Source organism: Microcaecilia unicolor, unplaced genomic scaffold (assembly GCF_901765095.1).
Source record: "Microcaecilia unicolor unplaced genomic scaffold, aMicUni1.1, whole genome shotgun sequence".
In the NCBI taxonomy this organism is placed as follows: domain Eukaryota; kingdom Metazoa; phylum Chordata; class Amphibia; order Gymnophiona; family Siphonopidae; genus Microcaecilia; species Microcaecilia unicolor.
This window is the reverse complement of record NW_021963320.1, coordinates 40561-55651: the sequence shown is the minus strand read 5'-3', so window position 1 is coordinate 55651 and position 15091 is coordinate 40561. Positions and strand designations below refer to the sequence as shown.

Genomic DNA, 15091 nt, shown 5'->3' with positions numbered 1-15091 from the left:
TCCCTGTCATCAAGCAGATGAATCCATTACGAGTGGGATGTAACAAAGCAACCCCTAGATAGGTTGGGAACAAGCCACACCACGCGCCAGCACTTGTGCTCAAAAATGCAGGTCTCTCCTGGCAGCCACATCCAGCCTGTAATGTCAGGCAAAAGAGAAGCCCAAGTAGCTGCACTACATATCTCTTGAAGAGGAAATCGCTCTTGTGGAATGTGCCTTAAAGGCTTCAGGCGGAGGCCGACCACACAGCAGATATGCTGAAAAAATAGCTTCCTTGAGACAACGGGCTATAGTGGCTTTAGACGCTGGAGACCCTCTGTGTGGACCTGATAACAGAACCAAAAGATGATCAGAGGTCCGAAAGGCATTTGACATGCGCAGATACTGCAACAGAGCCCTTTGCACATTTAGGAAGTGCAATTGCCCAAAGGATTCTGGAAACTCCTCTTTAGAAAAGGAGGGCAGGAAAATAGGCTGATTTAAGTGAAACGCTGAAACCACCTTAGGCATGAAGGACGGCACAGTACGTACCATAACTCTGGACTCTGAGAATTGCAGAAATGGGTCTCGACAGGACAGCGCCTGGAGCTCAGATACCCGGCTCGCTGATGCAATGGACACCAAAAAGACCGTCTTTAGGGTCACATCCTTCTCCGAAGCGCACCTAAGCGGCTCGAAGGGCGAACACTGAAGGGTCGTTAAAAATATCCCCAGGTACCAGGCCAGGCACGGAGCTCGCATGGGAGGACGGAGCCGAAGCACCCCTCTGAGAAACCGTGCCACAACCGGACAAGCAGCCAGAGAGAGGCCAGCGACCTTCCCTCAAAAACATGCTAAGGCTGCCACTTGAACACGCAGGGAATTATAGGCAAGGCGTTTTTGTAAACCATCCTGCAAAAAGTCAACAGAAGCCCACATGGGTGTAATCGCTTTAGAAGCACACCAAGCCTCAAATTGGCGCCAAATCCTGGCATAAGCCACAGAAGTGGAACGCTTGCCTGCCTGTAGGAGAGTGGAAATGACTTTACTGGAATAACCCTTGTCTCTCAACTGCACCCTCTCAATAGCCATGCCGTAAGAGCAAAGCGGCAGGCGTCCTCCATGGTTACCGGTCCCTGTGACAACAGATTCGGTACCAGAGGTAACGGCAGGGGAGCCTCCAACAGCATCTGCCGGAGGTCCACATACCATGGCCTCCTGGGCCAATCCGGGGCGAAGAGAACCACCTCTCCTTGATGTAGCCGAATCCGCAGGAGTACTCGCCCTATCAAAGGCCACGGAGGGAACACATACAGGAGGCCCTGAGGCCAGGGTTGAGCCAAGGCATCCAACCCCGCCGAGCGAGGATCCCTCCATCTGCTGTAAAAGCACGGGACTTTGGCATTTGCGCTTGAGGCCATAAGATCCGCTACGGGTGTCCCCCATTTGGCACAGATCTGCAGGAATGCTTCGTCTGCAAGTTCCCACTCCGCTGGGTCGATTTGATTCCTGCTTAGATAATCGGCTTGCACGTTGCTCTGACCTGCAATGTGAGCTGCTGACAGAAACTGCAGATGTAGCTCGGCCCAGTGGCATATCTGAGCGGCCTCTAAGGCCAGTGCTTGACACTGAGTGCCGCCTTGTCGATTTATGTAGGTCACTGCTGTCGTGTTGTCCGACAGAACTCTGACAGCCAATCCTTCCAGGGACAACTGAAAGGCCAGAAGCGCCTGGAATATCACGTTCAACTCCAAGCGATTGATGGACCACGCTGACTCCTCGGGTGTCCAGAGACCCTGGTCATGCCTTCCCCGGCAATGTGCACCCCAGCCCTTCAGGCTGGCATCTGTTACCACCAGGCACCAATCGGGGAGTGCCAGCGGCATTCCTCACCACAGCATGTTGTCTGAGAGACACCACTCCATACTGAGCTGGGCCGCAGGGAGCCACGTGAGTCTGCATTGATAATCCTGAGATACTGGAGACCATCGTTGACGCAGGGAACACTGCAGAGGTCTCGGGTGCGCTCTCGCCCATGGCACCACTTCTAAGGTGGCCGTCATTGACCCCAACAGCTGGACAATGTCCCAATCTCGCGGGCGAGGCATCCTCACGAGCAGATGGACCTGGTTCTGAAGCTTGCACTGCCTTTGCTCAGGTAGGAACACATACCCCGAGGAAATTGCTCTCGTGGAATGCGCCTTAAACGCTTCAGGCGGAGACCGTCCTGAAAGCAAATGCGCAGAAAAAATGACTTCCCTGAGCCAACGGGCTATAGTGGCCTTAGACACTGGACACCCGCGTCGAGGACCTGTCAACAATACAAGAAGGTGATCAGAAGTCCTGAAGTCATTTGACATCTGTAGATACTGCAACAGAGCACTGCGGACATCCAAAAGATGCAATTGCCCAAAGGAATCCGGAAAGTCTTCCCTAGAAAAGGAAGGTAGAAAAATGGGCTGGTTCAGGTGAAACGCTGAAACCACTTTAGACAGGAAGAAAGGCACTGTCCGCACCATTACTCCGGACTCTGAGAATTGTAGAAAAGGATCCCGACAGGAAAGCGCCCGAAGCTCAGATATGCGTCTAGCCGATGTCATGGCCACCAAAAAGACTGTCTTGAGAGTCACATCCTTCTCCAAAGCTCGCTTAAGCGGCTTGAAAGGCGAACGCTGGAGAGCCTTCAACACCAGCCCAAGGTTCCAGGTCGGACAAGGCAACCGCACGGGAGGACGGAGCCGAAGCGCCCCTCGGAGAAATTCGACAATGTTCGGATGAGCAGCAAGGGATAAACCCGAGACTTTCCCTCGAAAGCATGCCAATGCTGCCACTTGAACCCACAGGAAATTGTAAGCCAGGCCTTTCTGTAAGCCATCCTGCAAAAAGTCCAGTACCGGCAAGACTGTAGCCCACATGGGTGTGATCGCCTTTGAAACACACCACGCCTCAAATTTGCGCCAGATCCGACCATAAGCTGCGGCGGTAGACTGCTTGCGGGCCTGCAAAAGAGTAGAGATGACCTTGTTAGAGTAGCCCTTATCTCTCAATTGCGCCCTCTCAATAGCCAGGCCATAAGACCAAATCGGCAGGGATCCTCCATAGTCACCGGACCTTGAACCAACAGATTCGGCACTAGAGGCAAAGGAAATGGAGCCTCCACCATCATCCGACGAAGATCCGCATACCACGGACGCCTTGGCCAATCCGGAGCGAAGAGAATCACCAATCCCCGGTGCAGTTGGATCCACAGGAGGACTCGCCCTATCAAGGGCCATGGAGGGAACACACACAGGAGGCCCGAGGGCCAGGGTTGAGCCAGTGCATCCAACCCCGCCGAGCGAGGAGCTCTCCTTCTGCTGAAAAAGCAAGGTACTTTGGCGTTTGCACTTGATGCCATTAGATCCAATTCTGGAGTCCCCCATTTGGCAAAAAATCTGAAGAAAAACTTCTTCTGCCAGTTCCCATTCCGCTGGGTCGATTTGATGTCTGCTGAGAAAATTGGCTTGTACGTTGCTCTGACTTGCTATGTGAGCTGCGGACAGCAGATGCAAGTGGAGCTCGGCCCAGATGAAAATCTGAGCGGCCTCCGCGACCAGGGCCCTGCACTGAGTGCCGCCCTGACGATTGATATAGGCCACCGCTGTCGTTTTGTCTGACAGAACTCGGACAGCAAGCCCCTTTAGAATCTTGTGGAAGGCCAGAAGAGCCTGGAATATCGCTCTCAGTTCCAAGCGATTGATGGACCACCCCGCTTCCATGGGTGTCCACTGACCCTAAGCATAGCTTCCCTGGCAATGCGCTCCCCAGCCTGAAAGGCTGGCATACGTTATCACCAGGCACCAAGAAGGAAGCGCGAGCGGCATTGCCTGTTGCAGCATCCTGTCAGAGAGCCACCAATCCATACTGTGCAGGGCCACAGGGAGCCAAGTTAGTCTGTGTTGATATTCCTGGGAGACCGGAGACCATTGTTGGAGCAGAGCAATCTGCAGTGGCCTCATATGAGCTCTCGCCCAGGAAACCACCTCCATGGTGGCCGTCATCGACCCGAGAAGCTGAACAAAGTCCCAAGCTCGAGGGCGAGGTATCCGCAGGAGCAGATGGACCTGATTCTGAAGCTTACATCTCCTGAGGTCGGGGAGAAAGACAAACCCCGAGGCCGTGTCGAACTAGACCCCCAAATACTCGAGAGACTGAAAGGGAGTCAGGTGACTTTTGGGTATATTGACCACCCAGCCCAGAGTCTGAAGGACCGCAACCACTGTGGCAAGACGGCTTTTCGTCTGCCGAATCCGCTCTGATGAGCCAGGCGTCGAGATAAGGGTGAACTGATACCCTCTCACCTGAGAAAGGCAGCTACCACCACCATTACCTTGGAAAAGGTACGGGGAGCTGTGGCTAGGCCAAACAGCAAGGCCCGAAACTGGAAATGCTGGCCCAACACCGCAAACCGGAGAAACCGCTGATGCGGAGGCCAGATAGGAATGTGCAAATACGCTTCTTTTAGGTCTAGAGACATGAGAAATAGAGACTTGCACGGGAACGGGGTTTGCGGGATTCCGGCGGGGACGGAAGCAGTTCCTATGGGGTTCCTGTGGAAGTGTATGCTGCACTTGCGCCAGCCTCTCACCTACCGAGTACCAAGTTCTTTGAGTGCTGTCTCCTCCTCCTCTTTGCTTTAACAGCACAGATGTGGAAAGCCTCCATTAAGGAGGTGGTAGAGATACAAATGGTGACGAAATTCAAAAAGGAATGGGATGAACACAGAGGATCTCTATTTAGAAAATGGAAGTTATAAAAAACCTAAACTTAAATGGCTGCATGTGCATGGATGTGTCGTGTGACACTTTCATGGTGACTCTGGCTGTGATGAACTAGGGCTGATACCGGGAGACCTGTACGGTCTGTCTCTCATATATGGCAATCTGGTTTTGGATGGGCTGGAAAGGGTTTAGACAGCAACTTTAGTGGCTGGAACATGAGGAAAGTTCTGGACAGACTTTTACGGTCTGTGTCTCGCAAATGAGAAGATGAATAGGCTGAAGTGGGCTTTGAGGGCAACTCCACCAGTTGGAACATAAGGATAGGGCCAGGCGGACTTCTATGGTCTATGTCCCAGAAAGGCCACAGAAAGACCATAATCAAGTATATAATATACATTCAATGTTGATTGAATCATGAATTGATAATGATTGTGACTATTGGGCAGACTGGATGGACCGATCCAGTTTTTATCTGCTATCATTTACTATTACTATTAATCCTCTCTGCTTCCGGGCTGATGCGCAGACCTCAGCTCTGACATAAGCATGAGCATCAGATGTCACCTGACCTACTGGCGTGTGCATGTGGTGATCTCTTAGCACACAGTGCCAGTGAATCAGAGAAGTCTTATATGTGCGCAACTGAGTGTTCAAACTTTTTTTTTTTGTTACATTTGTACCCCGCGCTTTCCCACTCATGGCAGGATCAATGCGGCTTACATATACAGGTACTTATTTGTACCTGGGGCAATGGAGGGTTAAGTGACTTGCCCAGAGTCACAAGGAGCTGCCTGTGCCTGAAGTGGGAATCAAACTCAGTTCCCCAGGACCAGAGTCCACCACCCTAACCACTAGGCCACTTCTCCACTCCTCTTCCTTCCTTGCCTGCAGTACTGCGGCTCAAATCCAGAGACAGAGAGCTGACAGGAATTTTTTTTTTAATGTACCATTAAATTCTTGTGGGTGAGGACAGGTTAAATTCTTGTGGGGACAGGTAAGATTCCCCGTGGGGACAGGCGGGGATGGGTTAGATTCTAGTGGGAACGGGTGGGGACTGGTTGGATTTCTGTCCCCGTGCAACTCTCTAGTGAGAAACTCTCCTGGCTGTACCGCTGCAATGACAGAGCACAGGGTTTCCATGCGAAAGTGCCGCACTCTTAGGGCCTCGTTGACTCTTCGTAAGTCGAGGATCAGTCTGAAAGACCCGCCTTTTCGAGGCACCACAAAATAAATGGAGTAGCGACCGCAGCTGCGTTCGGCGAGAGGCACCAGAATCACCGCTCCGAGGTGCAGGAAGACTTGCAAGGTCTCCTCTACCACCACCCGTTTGAGGGCAGTGCCGCATCGGGACCCCATAAAAGCGTCTCTAACGGGGCACCAAATTCCAATTGGTAACCTTCTCTGATCAGGTCCAGGACCCACTGATCTGAAGAAATCTTGGTCCACTCCTCGAGAAAGAGGGAAAGACGCCCTCCTACTGCAGGAATCGACGAGTGGAACGGCGTCCCATCATTTTGGATGACGCCTCTGAACTCTTGGCCGTGGCCCGGCTGCTGTGGAACATTTCTCCAAGCGAACGGAGTTCCTTTGCTGAAAACGGGCACATTAAGAAAACCCAGCAGAGCGCCCCGGCGATACCTGCAAGCTTCACGGAAGCGAGACTTTTGGAAGAAGGCCTCGGCCTATCCTCAGGCAACTGTTGGGACTTAGAGTCCCCTAGGTCTTTAACAATCTTCTCCAATTCCTTTCCAAATAACAGAAGGCCCCGAAAGGGTAACCTCACCAGCCTTTGCTTAGAGGCCATGTCAGCCGCCCAATGCCGCAGGCAAAGAAGACGGCGAGCAGAAACGCCACAGACATCTGCTTAGCAGAAGCTCTGACCATTTCATAAAGTGCATCAACCAAAAATTTATTTGTAGCATTTATACCCCGCTCTTTCCCGCTCGATAGCAGGTTCAGTGCGGCTTACATGGTATGGTACAAAGTAGCACAGAGTTAATACAAAGTATGGAACAAAGTATCCGAGATAACATAATTACATAGGGTGTGGTACAAAGTATCACAGAATTAATACAATGCAAGAGACAAAGTATCAGAGATGACATTGTTACATAGAGTAGGTCAATAGTAAGAGATGTGGGGAAAGAAATTGGTGTTTGGGTAATACTAGTGTTGTGTAGTTGGGTTCAAGAGTTAGGATGGTTCATTTGGGTAGGCTTGTTTGAAGAGGTAAGTCTTCAGTAGTTTCCGGAAGGGTAGGTGTTCAGTGGTTTTCCTGATGTGTCGAGGTATGGCATTCCAGAGTTGGCTGCCTATAACAGAGAAGGTGGATGCGTAGTAGGTTTTGTATTTGAGACCTTTGCAGTTGGGAAGATGGAGATTGTGATATGTTCGAGAAGATTTGAGCCAGTTCCTGTGTGGAAGATCGATCAGGTTGGACATATAGCTTGGAGATTCGCCATGGAGGATCTTGTGGATCACTGTATGGGCTTTGAAGTTTATGCGTTCCTTGATGGGGAGCCAGTGAAGTTTTTCCCGTAACGGTGTCACGCTTTCGAATCGTGATTTGCCAAAGATGAGTCTAGCTGCTGTGTATTTGGGCAGTTTGGAGTTTTTTCATGATTTGGGCTTTACAATCGATGAAGATGCTGTTACATTAATCGGCATGGGTGAGCACTGTGGATTGTACTAGATTGCGGAAAGTTTTCTTTGGGAGGAATGGTTTTACTCTTTTCAGTACCCACATCATGTTGAACATCTTCTTTGTCGTGGCTTCTGCATGAGTTTCTAAAGTTAGGTGTTTGTCTAATGTTACTCCTAGAATTTTTAGATAGTCAGATATAGGGATTGTACATAAGTACATAAGTAGTGCCATACTGGGAAAGACCAAAGGTCCATCTAGCCCAGCATCCTGTCACCGACAGTGGCCAATCCAGGTCAAGGGCACCTGGCACGCTCCCCAAACGTAAAAACATTCCAGACAAGTTATACCTAAAAATGAGGAATTTTTCCAGTCCATTTAATAGCGGTCTATGGACTTGTCCTTTAGGAATCTATCTAACCCCTTTTTAAACTCCGTCAAGCTAACCGCCCGTACCACGTTCTCCGGCAATGAATTCCAGAGTCTAATTACACGTTGGGTGAAGAAAAATTTTCTCCGATTCGTTTTAAATTTACCACACTGTAGCTTCAACTCATGCCCTCTAGTCCTAGTATTTTTGGATAGCGTGAACAGTCGCTTCACATCCACCCGATCCATTCCACTCATTATTTTATACACTTCTATCATATCTCCCCTCAGCCGTCTCTTCTCCAAGCTGAAAAGCCCTAGCCTTCTCAGCCTCTCTTCATAGGAAAGTCGTCCCATCCCCACTATCATTGTAATGTCAGGGGTGGTCGGGATCTGAGTAGCGTGTTGTGATGAAAGGATTAGGCATTGAGTTTTTTCTTTATTCATTTTCATCTTGAAAGCGTTGGCCCATGAAGTTAGGATGCTCATGGCAGTGGTTATTTTCTCCGAGATTTCTGTAAGGGTGGATTGGAAAGGGATGAATATGGTGACATCATCAGCGTAGATGTAGGGATTTAGGCCATGTTTAGATAGGGATATTGCTAGAGGAATCATAAGGTTGAAAAGGATCGGGGATAGGGGTGAGCCTTGGGGGACTCCGCATTTTGATGACCATGCAAGTGATATTGATGAGGTTGATTTAACCCGATAAGATCTGGTGGAGATAAAACTTTTTATCCACTTGATGTTTCCGCCGATCCCTAGTTTGTCCAGTAGTTTCGTAAGAATGTCATTGTCTACCATGTCAAATGTGCTGGATAGGTCGAACTGCAGAAGAAGTATTTTGTTGCCAATTGAAATTTCTTGTTTGAACTTAAGTTACCAGGGTGAGTAATATTGTTTCTGTATTGTGTGCAGGTCGAAAACCCAATTATGATTCATGTAGTATGGAGAATTTTTGTATGAATTCGTTAAGTTGGGAGGTCACTCTATTTTCCATCAGTTTAGTTAGAAGAGGGATGGAGGCCACAGGTCGATAGTTGGTGATGTCATTCGCTGGTTTTTGGGGGGTTTTCGGTATTGGTGTAAGTATAATATTGCCGTGTTCGGAGGGGAAGGAGCCTTGTTGAAGTAGGAAATTTAAGTGGGTGGTGAGTTCTGTAATAAATCGTTCTGGTGCATTTTTCATCAGATAATTGGGGCACGGATCCAGGTGGCAATGAGACTTGTAGAGTTTGGATAGTGTGGAGGAGATTTCCTCAGTGGTGAGAGGAACGAAATTTGTCCAGTAGCGATCTGCTGGGACCTCTTCAGAGTCAGGGTCTATTTCGTCGAGGAAAGTGTCAATATTGGTGTCATCTTGTGGAATTGTTTTGCACAGATTAGTGATTTTTATCGCTGAAGTATTTGGCCATCTGGTCAGCGGATGGACTGTTTGAGGGTGAAGTTGTAACTGGGTTCATGTTAAGAAGGCTTTTTATGATTTTGTATTGTTTTTTTATGTCTGTTCCTGTGGTTGTGATTTGTTTTGTGTAGTAAGTTCTTTTGGCTCGTTTAATGTCATTCTTGTATTTCTTTTGTGTTTGTTTCCAAGCGTTAAGGGTGATATTTTTTTGATTTGCTCCAGATCTTTTCAAGTTTCCCGGTTTCTTTTTCTTGTTTTTTTAAGTCCTCGCTGAAATGACAGGGAAGACTCCATCCGCGGGGCAACCTCAGAGGGGGAACCCGTACCATCTGCGGGCTGATCAACCGCTTATTGTAACCAGGAAAGACAGGTCCGGACTGCATAGAACTGCAAATAGCCACCCTTAAAGCAAGGCCCGAGATTTCAAAGGACCGCTTCAGCGTGGATTCCAGCCGCCGGTCCTGCATGTCTTTCAAAGCGACCCCTCCCTCCACTGGGAGAGTGGTCTTTTTAGTCACAGCCGTGACCAACGCATCCACTTTAGGCATCCCAAAAAGGGCCAAGTGATCCTCACTCAGAGGGTAAAGCTGACCCATAGCCCTGGCCACTTCCAAGGGCCCCTCAGGGTCAGACCATTGCGCTGAAATAAGCTCCTGGATGGAGTCATGCACAGGAAAAGCCCGAGAAGGCTTCTTAGTGCTAGCCATCCTAGGATTAGAGGAGGCAACGCCCTCGGCAGGATCATCAATCGAGAGGGCCTGCAAGGCGTCAGAAATGAGAGCTGGCAGCTCGTCGTGGTGGAAAATCCGAACCGCATTAAGATCATCCAAGTCCTGTGGCAAACAGGGACCCTCATCCGGATCAACCAACCATGAGGGCCTGCCAGATTACTCAGACTCCCCACAGCCTGACCACGGGGGGAAAAAGGGAGAGGCGCCACTCTCAGACGGGGAATTCACCCGTTTACGTTTAGCGTCCTTCCAACGCTTGGGGGAAGCATTAACATCTGCAGCCATCCCTGGGCCATCAAAACCTGGAGGGAAACCAGAGCGCAACGCAGTGTCAGACACCTCTGGCAGAGCTCTATTTAACATGAAGGCCTTATGCATCAGTAGCACAAATTCAGGGGAGAAAAACTCACCCTGGCCCTCCGCCCCCGAATTAGGAGAAGCGGAGGAAGGAGCTGCTCTAGTAGTCTCAGAATGAGGCGTCCCCCTACACTCAGACTCCTCCGCACCAGTGAGGGTCGAGTCATGCGGCGCTTCCAAAATGGCACCCGCTGCCAGCTCCATCGAGCGGGAAGAATCACCGCTCGCCATGCTCGCACTAGCATCTAAGGAGCACATACTGCAAAGGCCCGCTGCTGACCTGTGCTTACCACAGTGGGTGCAGCACTTAACTCCTTCAGCAGCCATCGCCCAACTGGACGGAAATATAGATATAGATAAAATGGCGGCTTCGCGCCAAAACTTACCCCGCACAGACCGCTGTCCGCGGGAACCTTCCCAGAGGAGCTGGGCACCACTCTCACCTCAGAAGACCAAGTCAACGAGCTCCGGTCAAGCTGCACTGAACCAGAACCTGTGGAGAAAGCCTCAGAAATAGCAACGCTGTATAAGCGGGCTCTTTTTTTTTTTTTAACGCTGTGTTGGAGGCAGGCAGCAACAGAGGGACTCCAGGAGGCGGGGGAATGGGTAAGGCAGGAAAAGGGCGAACCTATATGCCTTTAAAGTGGGCACCACCAGCCACAACACCCCTGCTCAACTGGCAAAGCACAGGAGCCACCCCAGGCAGTCTGAAATCCAGGAGCTGATCAAGCAACAGTCCACACCTGCTGGGAGATAGAAAAATGCTGAAGGCAGAAAGGGCTATCCGTCCAAGGGTCACTGTGGTTTTTCAGTGCTCTCTATCTCCACCTGCTGGTAGGTGGATACAACCCATCAGTTAATGGATTCATCTGCTGCTGATGACAAGGAAGATCCACGGAGCAAAGCATTTTGTACTGCTTGTCCCAGGAATAGTGGACTTTTCCCTACATCCATTTAATAATATTCTATGGCCTTTTCCTTCAGGAAGCAGTCCAAACCTTTCTTAAACTCTGCTAAGCTAACCGCCTTAACCACATTTTCCGGCACCGAATTCCAGAGTCAAATTAAGCGCTGAGTAAAGAAAAATTTTCTCTTGTTTTAAACTTACTGCACTCCAGCTTCATCGCATGCCCCCTGGTCCTAGTATTTTTGGAAAGCGTAAACAGATGCTCCATATCCATCTTTTCCACTCCACTCATTATTTTACATACCTCTATCATATCGCCCCTCAGCCGCCTTTTCTCCAAGCTGAAGAGCCCCAGCCGCTTTAGCCTGTCCTCCTAGGAAAGTCGTCCCATCCCCTTAATCATCTTTGTCGCCCTTCTCTGCTTTTTAACCATTTTTCTCATTATATATTCACCCTTTTGAAAGATAAGGAAGGTGGCATTTACTGATTTCCTAAAGAAAATTATTCTTCATTTTTAGCTGCAAAAAGTAAAAGCAGCTTATGGTCTGCATGACTTGTGGGAACCCCCACCCCCCTCCTTCCAACTGAAACAGCTGATGGAGCTAAAGTGCCATATTCTGGAATGGGTGTCAGGCTAAAGGCAAATCAGGAGCTAAGGAGAAGATAGTTTGGGAGGAGAGAACTAGCACAAATGGTGGGAATAGAACTGAGCTTGGGAAGAGAAAATAACTTGGGGAAAGCTCTGGGAAGAGAACTAGAGATGGGATTGCTTATGGGTGAGATTAGCCTATGAATACGAGAACTTGAATGTATGGGTGGAGGGGGTAGTGAGAAAGAGAACACTGAGGGATAGGATGATGAGAGTTGTGGAGTCATGGGGAGGGGGTGGGAGTCAATCCTTGAGCACCCAAGCCTGTGTGAGATATGAGAATAGAGGGCTTTCAGTGGCAAGTTGTGTAGCAAGCTTTGCAATTTTTTCTGCTTTGTCAAAATAAAGCATAATAATCACTTTATGAGACGTCATACAGATTTTTTATATCATGTGCACAGATTGATCCTCATGCAGAATGTGCATAATCATGCATAATTCCCCCAGAAGAAACTCATATCTCCTTCTGTTACATAGCACTGCCTCAGATAAATAGTATAAACTGTACAGTGTCTACAGGTCCTGCAAGGCAGACTGGCACAATTCACACAGTAAAAATAAGATAATGCTAACCTTGTCCTGTCTGTCCTGTCATAATACCAGACCCCAAGAGCTGTTTACTATCCGATTTGATCCTTTCTACCAGAAAGTTAAGTGCTTTGTTTTTAAATACAGTACTATAAATTCAATATATCATTTGTACTTTTATTTATTGTTAACCGCCTAGATCTGGTAAAACCTGGCAGTATATAGAACATGCAGATTTTGCAAATATTGTGTAAAGATATCCTTTTTGGTGCACTCCACCAGAGATCACTAGAGAAAACATGTGGTTAACTTTTTAAATTATCAAATCAAAATTCAATTCAACGTAAAGTTTGTTTATTCAATGAAAAGCAAAGTTATCAGCTTCAACCTGTGACTCTATATTGAGATGTAACAACGCTGCTTTCAGTTTAGCTATTTACTGAAAGGAAATGGTTTGTCCTGTTTGTCTGTCCTAATTAGATTGTAAGCTCTGTCGAGCAGGGACTGTCTCTTCATGTTCAAGTGTACAGCGCTGCCTACGTCTGGTAGCGCTTTAGAAATTATAAGTAGTAGGTATGCTAAGTGTATAATTTAAAAGTAAGATATTTTCCTTCTCTCTAGTATCCATTTCCTCAGGTACAGAGTTAAAGTAAATTGTCCAAGCTCAGAAGGAACCACAGTGGGATTTGAGCCAGGCTCTCCAAGTTCTCCCAGATGCTCTCTGGCCATTAGGCCCTCATATAAAACAGATTAGAAAATGTCATATATACTGTTAGACGTAGTAATATCAATCAAGCCCTGAACTGTCAGTTCAAAGAAAGCTGCAAGAGATATCGGATTTCTCTACAAAATTTCTTAAGAGGGGGTGACAAAAATATTTGACAACATATCAGACGCAAGGTAACCGACACAAAAATTCATATAAACCAGAACACACTTAGAAGTAGAATCAATTAAGACAGAGGAATGAATCATGAATCGACTACAAAAATACCAACTTTCCCCACTTAATAGTTAAGGCGCTAGAAGACTAAACACAACTCCTCCACATATATTCAGCCCTGTCTTATAATATCTGCTTGTTATACTATCATGTTGCCCAATGATCCTTCTGTAACACTAAATGTCTATTTTCTAATATATTTCCACCATTCATGATGTATTGAAAAAAGACAGGTACAAATCAAGGTAAGGTATACACAAAAAATGACACATGTGAGTTTATCTTGTTGGGCAGACTGGGTGGACCGTGCAGGTCTTTTTCTGCCGTCATCTACTATGTTACTATGTATTGTAAGCCACATTGAGCCTGCAAAGAGGTGGGAACATGTGGGATACAAATGCAATAAATAAATAAACAACTATTCAGCGAGATAATATTAAACCTCTCCTGAACAAGAATAAATAACAACAACCACCAAGCTCGTTAAGTTAGAACATTTAAAAACGGTCTCCAAACCGCGAAACCTTTCAGATCAACTAACACCTACTACACCATCAAAACGTACAGTAAGTAGACTGTTGGGCACCTCGCCCATCACCCACCCTCAAATTCCTTCGCTATCAGTCCACCCAGCTCCTTTCATTTCGTGTTCCTTACCTTTTCCTCATAACGATAAAACCACTGAACGTTTTCCACTTAATCAAACTGCTCTGTTCTTTAATATCCAAAACACGACCACAATGATCCAATACCTCCTCCTTCCTCGCTAGCAGCACTAGGAGCGAGCGGACCGTTGCGCTCCACCTTTTCAAATTCAACAACAAAATACCAAGCCGCTGCCCTATTGGTCGGTGGCGTCGTGACATCAATGTTACTAGTCCAATCAGAGGCCAAGGACTCGCCCGTAACCTGGCGTCGCGAACACCCGGACGCTGTTTACTGCGCCTGCGTGCGTGCTGCAGTAGTTGCAACTTGCTTGCTTGTCGTTTTTCAAATCAGTGACAGAGTAATGAATCTGATATTGAATACAAGAAGGGTGGTTCTGTTGCTTTGTTGTCTTTAAAGTAAAACGAAAGGTACAACGTTGTTCGTGAAAGCTGCGGGGCCGCTTAGTCTCTTCAGCTGCCACATAAATGTTATAGTTTGTTTTTTTTAATACATTTAATTCGGTATGCAATAGGCCGATAGATGTCGGGTCCTTTAGTTTTCGGTTTTTCTGGGTGTTTTTGGACCTCTTCAGCAAACGCAAATTTCTGAAGAAAACCTTACTCTTTAGTCATAATTTGAGAAGAGTTTACAAGGTTTTGGATGGTTTGCAGAGATAGGTGTGGCTGACTCATTTCTTGAGCAAGGCTGCGAGAGAGAGAGAGGAATTTTTGGAATGTTGCTTAAATATCAGTGTGAGACAGTTGTTCGACTGGATTGACTAAAGAGCACTGCAAAGAAAGAATGGAGGTGTAGGATGCATGTACACGTCTAGAATTTTTTTGTTTTTAATGCTGATACCATCAGCGTGACATCACCCAATTATATGGTTGATCCTGCTTGTTAACGGACGATCGGGACGGTGTAAAAACCGGCAGCGATCGCAGCGATGCGACTGGTGATCGCTGCGGCCGTCAAAACAAAGGAAAAACAAAGGAGCGCCCGTCAAAACAAAGAACCCGCAGATCTGGCTTTTACACCGTCCCACGGACGGTCAGTATAACCATAATGAATGTTTACAAGGTATTTCCAAATGCATATGGTATATGAACATGGCAAATTTGCATTGTGGGGATACCCTGAAAATCAGCTCACTTTGTAGATCTTAAGGGATTGG

At 47.7% G+C, this 15091-nt stretch overlaps 1 protein-coding gene across 1 annotated transcript in view; it reads right to left on the bottom strand.

The window, feature by feature from the left end:
- LOC115459183 (protein regulator of cytokinesis 1-like) overlaps positions 1-14072 on the bottom strand; it is a 47294-nt gene extending 33222 nt beyond the window's left edge. The window contains exon 1 of the mRNA XM_030189046.1: positions 13927-14072. Coding sequence (XP_030044906.1) covers positions 13927-13937 — 11 coding nt within the window. The 5' untranslated portion in view covers positions 13938-14072. The remainder of the gene's footprint in view (positions 1-13926) is intronic.
- Positions 14073-15091: the final 1019 nt, after the last annotated feature.